This window comes from Pristiophorus japonicus, chromosome 14 (assembly GCF_044704955.1).
Source record: "Pristiophorus japonicus isolate sPriJap1 chromosome 14, sPriJap1.hap1, whole genome shotgun sequence".
Taxonomy (NCBI): Eukaryota; Metazoa; Chordata; class Chondrichthyes; family Pristiophoridae; genus Pristiophorus; species Pristiophorus japonicus.
Window position 1 is genome coordinate 115,690,763 of NC_091990.1, and position 18,310 is coordinate 115,709,072.

General features: G+C 45.1%; 1 protein-coding gene across 7 annotated transcripts in view; it reads right to left on the bottom strand.

Moving 5' to 3' along the window:
- Positions 1-18,310, bottom strand: part of LOC139280046 (doublecortin domain-containing protein 1-like) — a 761,217-nt gene that overhangs the window by 107,642 nt on the left and 635,265 nt on the right. For 6 of the 7 annotated variants that reach the window (XM_070899504.1, XM_070899503.1, XM_070899506.1 and 3 more), the window contains 3 exons: positions 14,570-14,773; positions 10,888-11,095; positions 9,648-9,812 (listed from right to left, as the gene is read on the bottom strand). In XM_070899504.1, coding sequence (XP_070755605.1) covers positions 9,648-9,812; positions 10,888-11,095; positions 14,570-14,773 — 577 coding nt within the window. Of the gene's footprint in view, positions 1-9,647; positions 9,813-10,887; positions 11,096-14,273; positions 14,774-18,310 lie in introns of those variants that run through there. The other variant, XM_070899509.1, reaches the window with a different exon arrangement.

Sequence of the window (18,310 nt, forward strand, 5' to 3'; positions counted from 1 at the left end):
TCCTCCAACCGTGGAAACATCCTCTTTGCATCCACCTTGTCAAGCCCCCTCATAATCTTATACGTTTCGATAAAATCACCTCTCATTCTTCTGAATTCCAATGAGTACAGGCCCATAAGTCAACCCCCTCATCCCCGGAATCAACCCAGTGAACCTTCCATATTCGTAAATATGGAAACCAAAACTGCACGCAGTATGCCAGGCCTCAGCAATACCTTATATAGCTGTAGCAAGACTTCCCTGCTTTTATACTCCATCCCTTTTGCAATAAAGGCCAAAATACCATTGGCCTTCCTGATCACTTGCTGTACCTGCATACTAACCTTTTGCGTTTCATGCACAAGTACCCCCAGGTCCCGCTGTACTGCGGCACTTTGCAATTTTTCTCCATTTAAATAATAACTTGCTCTTTGATTTTTTTTCTGCCAAAGTGCATGACCTCACACTTTCCAACATTATACTCCATCTGCCAAATTTTTGCCCACTCACTTAGCCCATCTATGTCCTTTTGCAGATTTTTTGTGTCCTCCTCACACATTGCTTTTCCACCCATCTTTGTATCATCAGCAAACTTGGCCTCGTTACACTCAGTCCCTTCTTCCAAGTCGTTAATATAGATTGTAAATAGTTGGGGTCCCAGCACTGATCCCTGCGGCACCCCACTAGTTACTGGTTGCCAACCAGAGAATGAACCATTTATCCCGACTCTGTTTTCTGTTAGTTAGCCAATCCTCTATCCATGCTAATATATTACCCCCAACCCCATGAACTTTTATCTTGTGTAGTAACCTTTTATGTGGCATCTTGTCAAATGCCTTCTGGAAGTCCAAATATACTTCATCCACTGGTTCCCCTTTATCCAACCTGTTCATTACATCTTTGAAGAACTCCAGTAAATTTGTCAAACATGACTTCCCCTAATATAAGATAGTCACCAAGAAATATATTAGGGAATTCAGAAGAAACTTATTTACTCAAAGAGTTGTGAGAATATGGAACTCACTACCACAGGGAGTGGTTGAGGTGAATAGTATAAATGCATTTAAGGGGCGGTTAGGCAAGCATATGAGGGAGAAGGAAATAGTTGCTTCTGCTGATAGATTTAGATGAGGAAAGACGGGAGGAGGCGCGACTGGAGCATAAATACCAGCATGGACTGATTGGGCCGAATGCCTGTTTCTGTGCCGTATATCCGATGTAATTGTATGTATGTCTATTGTTCCATAAAAATCGTTTATTGTTTTTTTTTCATATATCAAGCTTTTGCCTTGCACAGACCCAAATTTTCCTCCTAAAACCTGCAGAAATGGTTCCTTCTCTCGGCTGTTCACCTTGTTAGATTCGGTTACTTTGGAACGCAAACGATATATTTTACAATGATAAGGAACATTTGGGCATTGGGTTCCATCCAACCTACGTTACCTCAATGAATGCCAGCAGAAAAGGAGCATTGGGTTAAGTGAGACAATAAGCTGTGGGATTCATGATATTTCAAAATGAAGTCTATTCCTTACCTATAATTAATTAATCATTTAAGCCATGGCCCAGAATATGATTCCTTGGAAAGTAGCCACTTGACTTATCTAGTGAAATATTTATTAAGTGCTGTCCCCACTGTGTTCAATAGGTTTATATTACTGAATTTGATTACCGTGAGGTTGTTGTGAATTTTTATCAACACTAAAAAATGAATGGCTGAATTTTGCACTGCACAAAAACATGTGAGAAAGAGCCAATCATTCGGACCTGTGCTGATTTGAGTGTGCTACAGATATTTCTTCAAGTGCCCAACTCAAGGGAGTACTTCCACAGGACAAGCCTATGCTCGCTATGGCCTAAAACATGGCCATCTCTTCTTAGGCAGTCCCCCTGGGTCGAGGATTACTTGCTTCCACACTAATATGAGTTCTAAGGTGACTAATGAGTCCAATGTGTGATCTACAGACTCTCTCATAGGTGGGGCAGATGGTGGCTGAAGGGACGGGTGGATGGGGTGCTTGGTTTGGTGTACGCTCCTTCCACTGTTAGTACTTGTCTTCCGCGTGCTCCCGGTGAAGAAACTCAAGGTGTTTGTCACCTTCTCAGAGTCTTCTCCTCCACTTTGAGTGATCTTGGGCCAGGGATTCCCAAGAATCGGTGGGGATGTAACATTTTTTTCGATGAGGCTTTGAGGGTGTCCTTCAAGCGTTTTCTCTGCCATCCTGAAACTCACTTGCCGTGACGTAGCTCAGAGTAGGGTGCTTGTTTCGGGAGTCTTGTATCGGGCATGCAGACAATGTGGCCCGTCCATCGGAGCTGATCGAGCGTGATCAATGCCTCGATGCTGGGGATGTTGGCCTGAGAGAGAACATTGAACATGGCCATACGGACAAGCTAGCAGACTATGAGGCGAACAATGGACCCTTTCACAGAAAGGGCCTGTGCAGGAAGTATCAAGGATTACCAGTATAAACTCAGGGTCTTACCAACTGCTACAACAGAATCGTGGAATGTGGGTATGTGGGTGGTTTTCAACTTTGCTACCTGGGCGGTAATCTGGCCAAAAGGTCGCCCACTCGTTGGATAATGGTAGACTGTGCTATTGAAGGTCAAAGGCTGGAATGTTAGGATGAGATGTATGGTGAAGCTCAAACAGCTGCCAGCTATCACAGCATTTGAAAGGGAAAATAAGGTATAAGAGAATCAGCTATTGAACCCTGAAGGCAGCGCAAACAATGATGAAGACTGGAGGAGAACTAGAGTCAACAGAACACAGCAAGAGACTGTACCACAGTCACTCATGAGCTTCCATTGAGGTTTTAAGGAACCAATTATCGACTATCGCCTTGTTAAGTATTATTTCTTTGTACTGGAAGTAAACCACTTAATAAAATCTGTTGTGCTTGTTTACAATATACCTGTACCCAGCGTGGTTTGTTGTGGTCACGGACAGACCCGACAGATCTTACGTATTTTAATGTAAAGTGGGTGGGTTGACAGCCCGTTTTACACTCTTGCACAAAGTCAAGAACTATCCCCGCTGCCACCCTACCTAAAAATAAAAGTGGATTATAATATGGTCTCATAGGAACAGGCGCAAGCCTTTCAGGCCCTCAAGCCTGTTCTGCCATTCAACAAGATCATGGCTGATCTGTATCTTAACTCCATGCACCTGCCTTGGCTCCATAAACTTTTACATTCTTATCTTGCAAAATTCTATCGATCTCAGATTTGCAACTATTAGAAACATAGAAACATAGAAAATAGGTGCAGGAGCAGGCCATTTGGCCCTTCGAGCCTGCACCACCATTCAATAAGATCATGGCTGATCATTCCCTCAGTACCCCTTTCCTGCTTTCTCTCCATACCCCTTGATCCACTCAGTCGTAAGGGCCATATCTAACTCCCTCTTGGCTATATGCAATGAACTGGCATCAACAACTCTCTGCGCCAGGGAATTCCACAGGTTAACAACTCTCTGAGTGAAGAAGTTTCTCCTCATCTCAGTCCTAAATGGCCTACCCCTTATCCTAAGACTATGTCCCCTGGTTCTGGACTTCCCCAACATCGGGAACATTCTTCCCGCATCTAACCTGTCCAGTCTCGTCAGAATCTTATACGTTTCTATGAAATCCCATCTCATCCCTCTAAACTCCAGCGAATAAAGGCCCAGTTGATCCAGTCTCTCCTCATATGACAGTCCAGCAATCCCTGGAATCAGTCTGGTGAACCTTCGCTGCACTCCCTCAATAGCAAGAATGTCCTTCCTCAGATTTGGAGACCAAAACTGAACACAATATTCCAGGTGAGGCCTCACTAAGGCCCTGTACAACTGCAGTCAGACCTCCCTGCTCCTATACTCAAATCCCCTAGCTATGAAGGCCAACATACCATTTGCCTTCTTCACCGCCTGCTGTACCTGCATGCCAACCTTCTATGACTGATGAACCATGACACCCAGGTATCGTTGCACCTCCCCTTTTCCTAATCTGCCACCATTCAGATAATATTCTGCCTTCTGTGTTTTTGCCCCCAAAATGGATAACCTCACATTTATCCACATTATACTGCATCTGTCATGCATTTACCCACTCACCTAACCTGTCCAAGTCACCCTGCAACCTCTTGGCTTTCCCTACCCCCTCTCTGCCAATCACACCTCCCCAGAGAGCTGTGTCTTTGCCGACCCTGGCATTAAAGTCACCTAGGAGGATCAATTTTTCGCCTTTGGGGACACGGGACTCTTTAGCCTCATCTGTTACAACGAGTGTTGGGGCGTATGCACTGATGACTGTGGCGCATTGGTTCCGGGATAGGGTAAGGTGAAGAGTCATGAGGCGTTCGGTAACCCCGCAGGGGGAGTCTTTGAGGCAGTCGACCAGTTCATTTTTGACGGCGAAGCCGACTCCATGAAAGCGGTGTTCTTCCTCTGGTTTTCCTTTTCAGACAAAGGTGTAAACTCCACCTTGTTCCTTGAGCTGGCCTTCCCCTGCCCACTGGGTCTCGCTTAGGGCGGCGATGTCAATGTCAAAACGTCTAAGGTCCTGGGCAACTATGGCGGTGCAGCATTCTGGCCTGTTGCTGTTGGAGTTGTCCATGAGAGTCCTGACGTTCCAGGTCCAGAACTTCATATTAGTGAAGTGGAAGACGCCTGTGCGTGAGTTCTTTTAATGTGGGGTGGCCGCTGCACACTGGCAACCATATGGGCTTAGCTGAGCACGGTCTTGGTCCAGTGGCAAGGGGATCCAAGACGACTGGAGACCAGGCACTGCAGTATAAACCTAATTGCCTACGGCGAGGTGTTGGCTGCAAGCTCGGCGCCAAGTAGCACCATTGATGGTAGATGGCCCGAGGCTTGGTTGGGGGGCAGGATTAGGAAGGTCAGCTGTCCGCAGGGGATCCGGGGGATGTTTTGGAAAGTTTCTTTCAAGGTTAACAATTTTCCCAAAGGTTTCCAAGTTGTTTTAAAAGTTTAAGAGTTTAAAAGCAGTCACAACTGAGAGGTTATAACTATCAGGCAAGATTGTACATGCTGGAGCTCTTTTCTCTAGAAAAGTGAAGACTGAGGGCTAACCTCATGGAGGATTTTAAGATTATAAAGAGATTTGATTGGTAGACAGAGAGAAGATGTTTCCATTTGTGGGGGGACTCCAAAACTAGGGGAGCATAAATATAAGATAGTTACTAATAAATGCAAAAAATAATTCAGAAGATACTTACTTCCTTACTCAGAGTGTAGAAGTTGCTACCACATGGAGTAGTTGAGGTGATTTAAATTTAAGGGGAAACTAGATAAGCCTTTTTTGTGCTGTAAATTCTATGTAAAAAGATTTTGATGTCGGAAAAAATTCTGGAAATTCCTTTCTAACCCAAGAAAGTAATCAAGTGAGTTCGAGGAGACTGGAACAAATGGTATCTATAATTACAGCTACTCTCCCACCTATTTTGTACAAATAGAGATGTCCTCCATCCTCAGGAACTCATCCAGCTCACTTGGACTGCAACCTTGGCGTCCTATCTGATCTGAGATGAGCGTCCGACCCCATATCCACTCTATCGAAACATAGAAACATAGAAAATAGGTGCAGGAGTAGGCCATTCGACCCTTCGAGCCTATTCAAGAAGATCATGGCTGATCATTCCCTCAGTGCCCCTTTCCTGCTTTCTCTCCATACCCCTTGATCCACTTAGCCATAAGGGCCATATCTAACTCCCTCTTGAATATATCCAATGAACTGGCATCAACAACTCTCTGCGGCAGGGAATTCCACAGGTTAACAACTCTCTGAGTGAAGAAGTTTCTCCTCATCTCAGTCCTAAATGGCCTACCCCTTATCCTAAGACTATGTCCCCTGGTTCTGGACTTCCCCAACATCGGGAACATTCTTCCCGCATCGTACCTGTCCAGTCTCGTCAGAATCTTATACGTTTCTATGAGATCCCATCTCATCCTTCTAAACTCCAGTGAATAAAGGCCCAGTTGATCCAGTCTCTCCTCATATGACAGTCCAGCCATCCCTGGAATCAGTCTGGTGAACCTTCGCTGCACTCTCTCAATAGCAAGAACGTCCTTCCTCAGATTAGGAGACCAAAACTGAACACAATATTCCAGGTGAGGCCTCACTTAGGCCCTGTACAACTGCAATAGGACCTCCCTGCTCCTATACTCTCATCCCCTAGCTATGAAGGCCAACATACCATTTGCCTTCTTCACCGCCTGCTGTACCTGCATGCCAACCTTCAATGACTGATGAACCATGATGCCCAGGTCTCGTTGCACCTCTCCTTTTCCTAATCTGTTGCCATTCAGATAATATTCTGCCTTCTGTGTTTTTGCCCCCAAAATGGATAACCTCACATTTATCCACATTATACTGCATCTGCCATGCATTTGCCCACTCACCTAACCTGTCCAAGTCACCCTACAGCCTCTTAGCGTCCTCCTCACAGCTCACATCGCCACCCAGCTTAGTTTCATCTGCAAACTTGGAGATATTACACTCAATTCCTTCATCTAAATCATTAATTTATATTGTAAAGAGCTGGGGTCCCAGCACTGAGCCCTGCGGCACTCCACTAGTCACTGCCTGCCATTCTGCAAAGGACCCATTTATCCCGACTCTCTGCTTCCTGTCTGCCAACCAGTTCTCTATCCACGTCAGTACATTAACCCCAATACTATGTGCTTTGATTTTGCACACCAATCTCTTGTGCGGGACCTTGTTAAAAGCCTTTTGAAAGTCCAAATACACCACATCCACTGGTTCTCCCTTGTCCACTCTGCTAGTCACATCCTCAAAAAATTCCAGAAGATTGGTCAAGCATGATTTCCCTTTCATAAATCCATGCTGACTTGGGCCGATCCTGTCACCGCTTTCCAAATGTGCTGCTATTTCATCCTTAATAATTGATTCCAACATTTTCCCCACTATTGATGTCAGGCTAACCGGTCTATAATTACCCGTTTTCTCTCTCCCTCCTTTTTTAAAAAGTGGTGTTACATTCGCTACCCTCCAGTCCATAGGAACTGATCCAAAGTCGATAGACTGTTGGAAAATGATCACCAATGCATCCACTATTTCTAGGGCCACTTCCTTAAGTACTCTGGGATGTAGACTATCAGGCCCCGGGGATTTATCGGCCTTCAATCCCATCAATTTCCCTAACACAAATTTCCTGCATAATAAGGATATCCTTCAGTTCCTCCTTCTCACTAGACCCACTGTCCCCTCGGAATTCGGAAGGTTATTTGTGTCTTCCTTCGTGAAGACAGAACCGAAGTATTTGTTCAAATGGTCTGCCATTTCTTTGTTCCCAATTATACATTCACCTGAATCCGACTGCAAGGGACCTACGTTTGTCTTCACTAATCTTTTTCTCTTCACATATTTATAGAAGCTTTTGCAGTCAGTTTTTATGTTCCCTGTAAGCTTCACTCATACTCTCTTTTCCCCCTCTTAATTAAACCCTTAGTCCTCCTCTGTTGAATTCTAAATTTCTCCCAGTCCTCAGGTTTGTTGCTTTTTCTAGCCAATTTATATGCCTCTTCCTTGGTTTTAACACTATTCTTAATTTCCCTTGTTAGCCATGGTTGAGCCATCTTCCCAGTTTTATTTTTACTCCAGACAGGGATGTACAATTGCTGAAGTTCATCCATGTGATCTATAAATGTTTGCCATTGCTTATCCACCACCTTTAAGTATCATTTGCCAGTCTATTCTAGCCAATTGATGCCTCATACTGTCGAAGTTACCTTTCCTTAAGTTCAGGAGCCGATGACCAAGACTGCCTACTTCCACCTCCGTAACATCGCCCATCACCACCCTGCCTCAGCTCATCCGCTGCTGAATCCTCATCCATGCCTTTGTTGCCCCCATACATTGCAACACTCTCCTGGCCTCCCACCTTGCACCCTCTGTAAACTTGAGCTGACACAAAACTCTGCTGCCCATATCCTAACTCAAATTATTTCATGTCCTTGCCTATTCCTATCTCTGTAATCTCTTCCAGCCTACAACCCTCCAAGATCTCTGTGCTCCTCCAATTCTGGCCTCTTGCATACACCAGATTTTCTTTGCTCCAGCATTGGCGGCCGTGCCTTTAGCTGCCTGGGCCCCAAGCTCTGGAATTCCCTCCCTAAACCTCTCTAACTCTCTCTCTTCCTTTAGGTCACTCCTTAAAACCTACCTCTTTGACAAGCTTGTGGTCAACTATCCTAATATCTCCTTAGGTGCCTTGGTGTCAAATTTTGTGTGAAAGTGCTGCTGTGAAGCGCCTTGGGACAATTTACTGTGTTAAAGGTACTATATTAATGTAAGTTATTGTTGTTGCAGTGTATCCATACTCACCGCATGTTCTAGCTGATAACTCTCTGGTAAAAGAAATACTTCCTAGCTCGATGATTTCATATTTAATATTGATTCCCCCATCCCATTTCCCCCCATAGCTGCCCCATCTCTATCTATCACCTAGGGAATGGTAGCATAGTACTTAGGTTACTGGACTACTAATCTATTGGCCTGGATGAATGATCCAGAGGACATGAGTTCAAATCCCAGCATGGCAACTGGGGAATTTAAATTCACTTAATTAAATAAATCTGGAATAAAAACGTTAGTATCAGTAGTGGTGAGCATGAAACTACCAGATTGTCATAAAAACCCATCTTGTTCACTGATGTCCTTTAGGGAAGGAAATCTGCTGCCCTTATCTGGTCTGGTCTATTTGTGACTCCAGACCCACAGCAATGTGGTTGACTCTTAACAACCCTCTGAAATGGCTGAGCGAGACACTCTGTTGTACCAAACCATTACAAAGAACAATGGTTCAAGGTGGCGGCTCACCACCACTTTCTCGAGGGTAATTAAGGATGGGCAATAAATACCGGCCTTGCTGGCGAAGCCCACATCCCATGAACTAATAAATAAAATTTAAAAATCTAATGGGTAAGGTAGCTGAGCAACCCAATGGCTACGAGTTCAAATCCTACCATGGCAAGTTGTGAGACTGATTCTAATAAATCTGATAAAATTTGTGGGCCATAGAAAATTACCACGGAAGTTGCTGGATTTTCATAAAAAGAAAATTGGTTCACTAATATCCTTCAGGGAAGGGAACCATCCGACTCTAACCTGATTGGCCTACATGTGACTCTCATCCCACACAAGGTGGTTGGCTTTTATTGCCCTCAGGGCAACCAGGGAAGAGCAATAAATAAATAAATAGTGCCCTCATCCGAGAACAAATTGAAAATAAACTATCCACCTGCACAGAATCTACTCACTGTGTCATTTTAAAATCCTCAATCATATTATAATATTATCAAGCAAAAATGAGAATCCAGAACAAGAGGTCCTTATCTTAATATAAGAGCCAGGCCATTCCGGAATAAAATCAGGAAGCATGTTTTCACACAAAGAATAGTGCAACTTTCTCCTCCAAAAGGCTGTGGATGCAATGAATCAATTGGAGAATCGGAGCTTTCAAGACTAAGAACGAGAGACTGACATGCCATTAAGGTTTCAGACTGATGCTGCCCGACCTCCCAGCATTTTCTGTTTTTATTGTAAAAAATAAAGAACTGCTTTAAGAGTTTTTGCATGAAAACGTAACAGAGGACATGCTCCGCCCATTTTAAAAGCTCAAAGTATCGAATATGAAGCTCTTACCATTGGAAGGAACGAATGGCTCTCCGCAGGAGACCCAGACCTCAATGGGGTTTCTGGCAATGAGGCTTACGAGCTCGGTGTCCATACTCTTTAAATCCTCTGGGGTCACCCGGGGTAACCTTGGCTCTAAGTAGTCATTCCCAGAGGTCGGCAACTTAGCCCAGTCTAGGAGTGAAAACATGCAACACAGGAATTAACCGGGTCCACATATCGCGTGCACAATAAAAGACAACGCGGGCGACGTTCAGCCCGTTGCCCTCCCTTACACACCCAAAAGCGGGGCAGTAACAGGACCGAAAAATCAAACGGCTGCTCATCCTGCCCACTTATCCCCGATTTGATGCACCTTCCAGATTTTTGGCCAGAGCTGCTGTCTGGAACAGGTGTAGGCCGTGACTTAGTCGGTCACAACCTTGTCTCTGAGTCAGTGTCACCTGTGGCTCAGTGGGCAGCACAATCACCTCTGGGTCAGAACATTGTGGGTTCAAGTCCCAGTCCAGAGACTTGAGTACAAAAATCTAGCCTGACACTCCAGTGTAGTACTGAGGGAGCGCTGCACTGTCGGATGAGATGTTAAACCAAGGCCCCGTCTGCTCTCTCAGATAGACGTAAATGGCACTATGTTGAAGAGCAAGGGAGTGATCCCCGGTGTCCTGGGGCCAATATTTATCCCTCAATCAACATAACAAAAACAGATTATCTAGTCATTATCACATTGCTGATTGTGGGAGCATGCTGTGTGTGCGCAAATTGGCTGCTGCATTTCCCACAATACAATAGTGACTACACTCCAAAAGTACTTATTGGCTGTAAAGCGCTTTGAGACGTCCAGTGAAAGACGCTATATAAATCCAAGTTTTCAGCAGGTCGTGGATTCAAGGCCCACTCCAGGGACTTATGTGCATAATCTGGGTTTGCAGTGCTGAGCAAGTGCGGCGCTGTCGGAGGTGCCGCCTTTCACATGAGACGTTAAACCGAGGTCCCGTCCCTCGGGAGAATGTAGAATATCTCGCAGCACCAATCGAAGAAGAGCAAGGGAGCTCTCCATGGAGTCCTGGTCTCTCACCAAGTAGCAGTTGAACTAGTTAGACCACTTCCCAAGGCACGAACCTGAATAGCGGCTTTAAAGGGACAGGCAAGGTTAACGGTAAACATCAGTAGCTCATACATCAGATCCCAGACAGACTGCAGAAAAGGCCGTGAGAGGCAAGATTGTATGCTTATAAAAAGGCTGGTATACCTTTGTGGGTCTCCCCATTTAGCAACTCCTTCGGCCTTCCAGTCTGATCTTGTTCAACTCGTTTTGTTTCTGATTCGTGTTCCTGTAAGATCTCGTTGACCGCCCATGCTGTCAGCTCACTTAGTGTCAGCATCAGTCTTCCATCCACCGTATACAGTCTGCACGCTGGTCTGCTGAGTTCTAGTCTTTGAGTACACGTAGCGAGCAACTAGGTCAAGCAACCAGAGAAGGTAAACGGAAATACGTTGGACTTAAATAAGAAAGTGACTATTACTGTCAACACCGCTTGTATGTCATTCTGCTCCCTGTTACAGAAAGGCGGCATTAACTCCTTTAAATTCAGCAGCTTAACACTGCTGCCAAAATGGCAGACAACGGTACCAACTTGACCAGATTTTTTGATGAGGGAACAGAGAGGGTTGATGAGGACAATGCAGATGACGAGGTGTACATGGATTTCCAAAAGGCATTTGAGAAAGTGCCACACAATCGGCATGTCAGCAAAGTTGAAGCCCATGGAATAAAAGGGACAGTGGCAGTGTTGGTGTGAAACTGGCTAAGTGACAGGAAACAGAGAGTAGTGGTGAACGGTTGTTTTTCGAACTGGGGGAAGGTATACAATGGTGTTCCCCAGGGGTCGGTTCTAGGACCACTCCTTTTCTTGATATATATTAATGACTTGGACTTGGATATAGAGGGCACAATTTCAAAATTTGCAGATGACACAAAACCTGGAAGTATAGAGAACAATGCGGAAGATAGTGATAGATTTCAAGAGGACATAGACAGGCTGGTGAAATGGGTGGACACGTGGAAGACGAAATTTAACGCAGAAAAATGTGATGTGATGCATTTTGGAAGAAAGAATGACGAGAGGAAGTATAAACTAAATGGTACAACCCTAAAGGGGATGCATGAACAGAGAGATCTATTAAGAACTAGTTGGTATATGTGCACAAATCGTTGAAGGTGGGAGGGCGGGTTGAGAAAGCAGTTAAAAAGTCTTACAGGATCCTGGGCTTCATAAATAGAGGTATAGAGTACAAAAGGGTGGAAATTACGATGAATCTGTATAAAACTGGTTCGGCCTCAAATGGAGTATTGTGTCCAATTCTGGGCACCACACTTTAGGAAGGACGTGAAGGCCTTAGAGAGGGTGCAGAAAAGATTTCCGAGAATGATTCCAGGGATGAGGAACATTCAGTTACATTGATAGACTGGAGAAGCTGGAGTTGTGATCCTTAGAGCAGAAAAGATTGAGAGGAGATTTGATAGAGGTGTTCAAAATCCTGAGGGGTCTGGACAGAATAGATAAAGAGAAACTGTTCCCATTGGCAGAAGGGTCGAGAACCAGAGGACACAGATTTAAGGTAAACGGCAAAAGAACCAAAGGCGACGTAAGCAAAAACTTTTTAACGCAGTGAGTGGTTAGGTTCTGGGTGGTGGAGGCAGACTCAATTTTATCTTTCAAAAGGGAGTTGGATAAGTATCTGAAGGGAAAAAAATTGCAGGGCTACAGGGAAAGGGCAGGGGGAGTGGGAATGGCTGAGAGTCGGCACGGGCTTCTTCCGTGCTGTAACCATTCTATGATTCTCATGGATAGAAAGCGTTAACAATTAATCCCAGGAATTAGTGCTGGCGATATGACAAACACTTAATGAGCACGGGAGAGTGGCCCAACCTACGGTGAACGCACCTAGTTCTGGTTTAACCCGGGTGGGTTGGCGGTTGGGCGAGTGATCGGCTCTCACGAGGCAGGTCAGTAATTTGAATATGTTAATGAGGCTGCATGCCTCAGATTTTAGCAGCCATTTGGATTTAACGGCTGCGGTCTCAGGGGAACCCGGCAGCTAAATCCAGCAGGTAAGTGCCTTTCCAACATTGCTTGTGAGCCAAGAGGAGCAGGAATGTTTCCTCCTGGCACCCCGCCCCTCCCCCCACAACAAACCTGCCGTGATCTGCCTCCGTCCTTATGATCCGGAGCCCCCCACCGTCTCACGATCTCCTCAATCTTCGACCCACAATCTGATGCTGACACCCCACTATGATCATTCAAACCCCCCACCATCTGATCCCCCTCCCCCACCACCATCTGATCCCCCCGTGACCTCCCTCATCTGCGCGCAAGCTCTACCACCCACCATAATCTCTCCCTCGCTCCCTCCCTCCGCTCCGCTCGCCGGCTGCGTCCTTCTACCACAGAGCTTCCCACCCGACAGCCTGCCAGGCTCTCAATCTCGCTAGCTATTGGGTGGAAAAATGAGGAGAAAAAAAATTAAATGAAGTCCTGCCGTTAAATTTAACAAGCCCTCCAGTTTCCTCGTATTGACGGGATTCCCGGTCGTTTAACGTCGTCTCCAATTAGGGGTGACCTATTAGAGGTCTTTAAAATTATGAAAGGTTTTGATAGAATGGATACAGAGAGAGTGTTTCCACTTGTGGGGCAGGGCATAATTAGAGGCCTTCACTATAAGATAGTCACCAAGAAATTCAATAGGGAATTCAGAAGAAAATTCTTTACCCAGAGAATGGTGAGAATGTGGAACTCGCTACCATAGGGAGTGGTTGAAGCCAATAGTATCGATGCATTTAAGGGGAGGCTAGACTTATGCTGATAGAATTAGATGAGGAAAGATGGGAGGAGACTTGAGTGGAGCATAAACACTAGCATGGACTGGTTGGGCCGAATGGCCTGTTTCTCTGTGGTATATCCTATGTAATCCTGTGTAATCTCTCCCCGCAATTATTGGGGCCTATGTGTTGGTTGTGTTTCACTGCATTTTGCTTTATCAATATTAAGACTATCGTTAATGTTCCTAGTTCCAAGAGTGCTCAGCAAGAGAACATAGGGGCCTGCTCATTTCAAATATCAAGTAAATAAGAAATTGCAAAATGCTTCTTTTTAATGTCCAGTCTCAGTGCTGGACTTTACTAATGTGTATAATTAAAACTCTGTGCAGGAAACTAAAATATACGCAAGGCTCAGCTCCAAGCGATATGCGGAAGCTTTGGGAATTATGTGCTGCCAATCTGAGTGTTGAACAACTAAAGCGTTATGAAATTAGGCTTCGGCCCAGCATTAAATGCATATCACGGAATTCCCAATGCAAAAAGGCCTTAACCGTTAGCCCGATTTCCCAGGGCTTCTGCGGCTCTTTCTCTGAAGTTACAGCAGACAAGGAGAAGAAACCCTTCCCCCCCACCCCATCTTATGGGAATTCACCACGCCCCCCCCTCCCCTCCCCCACCCCACCCCTAAATGTTTCAGGTTTAGACTCTGTAATGTATTTGCTTCATGGGTTCTTTGCTTAAGAATTCATAGCAACACATTGCTATTAAGAACTAGTTGGTTTATTAGCAAAAGCTTTAACAATCACACTGCACATTACCAGTTCATCCACCAGGCTCACAACCACCTGCCTCATCGTGGATCCCCTGAACCCAAATGGCCGGGGTTTTATTGAGTCTTGTGAACATCACGTGACTGGCTAAGCCACTCACAACTCAACAGCGCTACAAACCCGTGATTATGCTCACAGGTGCATACATTACAGACGCTTCATCAGAACTGAATATGTTTGCTCAGTCCTTGCTTTTCAGAGGCTGACGAACCTTCTGCTTATATCCAGCGTTTTCTGTTTTTACATTTGAAGGTGTTATTTACTTATCCTGGCTTTATTACCGAGGAATAGGTTGTCCCAATGATCAATTGACCGTCCTTATATCCAGCCCCGTTTCGGTAGGCCAAGACTCTTACTGCCGGTTGGGCCCTGGCAGCTGAGATCTCCCGGGAGATGGTCTGCACTGACTTCTCCGTCCGTAAAGAAATCAATTTCTCTTCCAAGTGGGCCAAGCTTTTTTCAGCTTCAGAGGTAGAAAGGTCAACCTGCAACCAAGAGAATTAAAATCTGCCAGCTCTTTGCAAAAAGCCACATGCTACGCATTAGATAGTTCAGTGCCGGACTGACCACCACTTAACCTGAACCTCTGAGATCTCTGCGCTCCTCCAATTCTGATTCTTGCACATCCCTGATTTTCATCGCTCCACCATTGGTGGCCGTGCCATCGACTGCCTGGGCCCTAGGCTCTGAGGTAGAAAGGGGCAGAAATTGCCCCCCGCCCGATTTTAAAATTCTCATGCTTGTTTACAAATCCCTCCATGGCCTCGCCCCTCCCTATTTCTATAACTTCCTCCAGCCCCACAACCCTCCGAGATATCTGCACTCCTCCAACTTTGGCTCTTGAGCATCCCTGATTATAATCGCTCAATCACTGGCAGACGTGTCCTCAGCTGCCTAGGCCCCAAGCTCTGGAACACCCTCCCTAAACCTCTCCGTCTCTCAACTCTCTTTCCTCTTTTAAGACACTCCTTAAAACCTACCTCTTTGACTAAGCTTTTGGTCACCTGTGTCTAATACCTCCTCAGTTTCAAATTATGTTCGATAACGCTCCTGTGAAGAACCTTGGGAAGTGATACTATGTTAAAGGTGCTATATAAATGCAAGTTGTTGTTGTTAGATGCATATAGAAGCTCGTAGCGCGGTAAAGCCATTCAGCTCATTGAGCTCATCCCTCCCAGTGGACCACTGCGGTTAATTCCCTCACAGATTCTCCATTTATTTATTCGCTCAATGGGTTGAATTTCCATGAGACTCCTGCTACATTTACACTGTTTTTCTGGGGTTTTCTGTGGCTCTCCCACTGCCGATACTGCGACGAGCGGGAGAATCACTTAGGAAATTCGCCCCCAAATAATTCCAGGTCGCAATTCAAGAGATGACGCTGCAGAATTTCTGCCCGAAATGTTCCACCCCATATAAAAGCAGGCCGGGGGACGGGAAACCCTTCCGTCCATGTATCTCTAGTGAACATCATGATTTCACAGAGTCATAGATTTTTACAGCACAGGAGGCCATTCAGCCCATTGTGTTTCTGCCAGCATTTTGAAAGAGCTGTCCAATTAGTCCCACTCCCCAGCCCTTTCCCCATTGTGTCAGCTGTGGCTCAGTGGGTAGTGCACATGCCTCAAAGTCCGAAAGTTGTAGGTTCAAGTCCAACTCCAGGGACTTGGGCACATAAATCTAGGCTGACAGTGCAGTGCTGAGTGAGTGCTGTACTGTTGGAGGTGCTGTCTTTCAGATGAGACGTTAAACCAAGGCTCTGTCTGCTCTCTCAGATGGATGTAAACGATCCCATGGCACTATTTCGAAGAAGAAGAGCAGGTGCCTGGTGTCCTGGCCAATATTTATTCCTCAATCAACATGACAAAAACAGATTATTTGTCAATATCACGTTGCTGTTTGTGGGAGCATGCTGTGTGCAAATTGACTGCCGCGTTTCCCACATTCCCACATTTGGAGACTACAAAGGTACTTAATTGGCTGTAAAGCGCTTTGAGAGGTCTGGTGGTGGTCGTGAAAGGCGCTATATAAATGCAAGTCTTTCTTTTAAGTCTTTCATAACCCTGCAATCTTTTCCTATTCAAGTATTTATCCAAATCCCTTCTAAAAGTTACTATTGAATCTGCTGCCACCGCCCTTTCAGGCAGCACATTCTAGATTGCTACATTAAAACATTCTCCTCATCTCCCCTTTGGTTGGACATGAGAAGGTAGACAAAGAGAAACAATTTCCTCTGGTGGGAGAGTCCAGAACAAGGGGGATGATCTTAAAATCAGTGCTAGGCCTTTCAGCGGTGATATCAGGAAGCATTTCTTCACACAAAGGGTATTTGAAATCTGGAACTCTCTCCCCCAAAAAGCTGTTGAGGCTGGGGGCTCAATTGAAAATTTCAAAACTGAGATTGATAGATTTTTGTTAGGCAAGGGTATTAAGGCTTACAGAACCAAGGCCGGTAGATGGAGTTAAGGTACAAATCAGCCATGATCTAATTAAATGGTGGAACAGGCTCGAGGGGCAGAAAAATTAGAAAAGCAAATTATAATTTAAATGGAGTAAAATTGCAAAGTGCTGCAGTACAGAGGGACCCGGGGGTCCTTGTGCATCAAACACATAAAGTTAGTATGCAGGTACAGGAAGTGATCAGGAAGGCAAATGGAATGTTGGCCTTTATTGCAAGGGCGATGGAGTAAAAAGCAGAGAAGTCCAGCTACAACAATACAGGGTATTGGTGAGGCCACACCGAGAGTACTGCATACAGTTTTGGTCTCCGTATTTAAGGAAGGATATACTTGCATTGGAGGCTGTTCAGAGAAGGTTCACTAGGTTGATTCCGGAGATGAGGGGGTTGATTTATGACGATAGGTTGAGTAGGTTGGACTTATACTCATTGGAGTTCAGAAGAATGAGAGGTGATCTTATCGAAACATATAAGATAATGAGGGGGCTCGACAAAGTGAATGCAGAGAGGATATTTCCACTCATAGGGGAAACTAAAACTAGGGTACATAGTCTCAGAATAAGAGGCCGCCCATTTAAAACTGAGATGAGGAGGAATTTCTTCTCTCAGAGGTTATAAATCTGTGGAGCTATGGAGGCTGGGTCATTGAATAAATTTAAGGCGGAGATAAATTTTTGAGTGATAAGGGAATAAAGGGTTATGGGAAGCGGGCAGGGAAGTGGAGCTGAGTCCATGATCAGATCAGCCATGATCTTATTGAATGGCAGAGCAGGCTCGAGGGGCCAAATGGCCCACTCCTGCTCCTATTTCTTATGTTCTTATGAATGGCCTACTCCTGTTCCAATGGTTCTTTTGCCAATACCCTAAATCTGTGCCCTCTGGTTACCGAACCTCCAGTGGAAACAATTCCTCCTTATGTCAAAACTATCAAAAGCCCTCATTAAATCTTCCCTTCGGCTGAGGTGAACAATCCCAGTTTCTCTAGTCTCTCCACATAACATATGAGCAACTCATTTATGGTTTTGCTATATACGGCCTCCTGAACAAGAGGTAGAAGTCAAGAGTTAGGAATGCTGCCTCCTAGACAGAAGAAACCTTCACCCAGGGTACTAATCCCACTTTAAACTGGGAAAGATCCCATGAAATCTTTTATGCCCAACTGAACAGGCAGATAGGATCTTGAATTTAACATCTTATTATCAGCACCTGTAACATTGCAGCCCTTCCTCATTACTGCACTTAAGTGTTGGCTGCATATAGTGATAGCGCAAGTCCCAATCAGAATGGAAATGATTGGGTAATTCCCCCGTCAATCATGGCGGCTGCGGTGCTGTAAGTGACTGGGATTGATTTTATATACCTCATTTGTATTGTGTAACTATGCCCCGCTCACTGCACTTTGCTGGAGAAATTAGAATTTGTATTATGTAACTATCCTCCACTGACGACATTTTGTTGGATAAATAATCCTGCTTTTATCGGGAGACTTTGCTGCAGTTTGAGTCATGAGTTCAGTTTGCTGTAATTCATAGAGAATCTGTTTAAATAGACTCAGTTTGCTGAG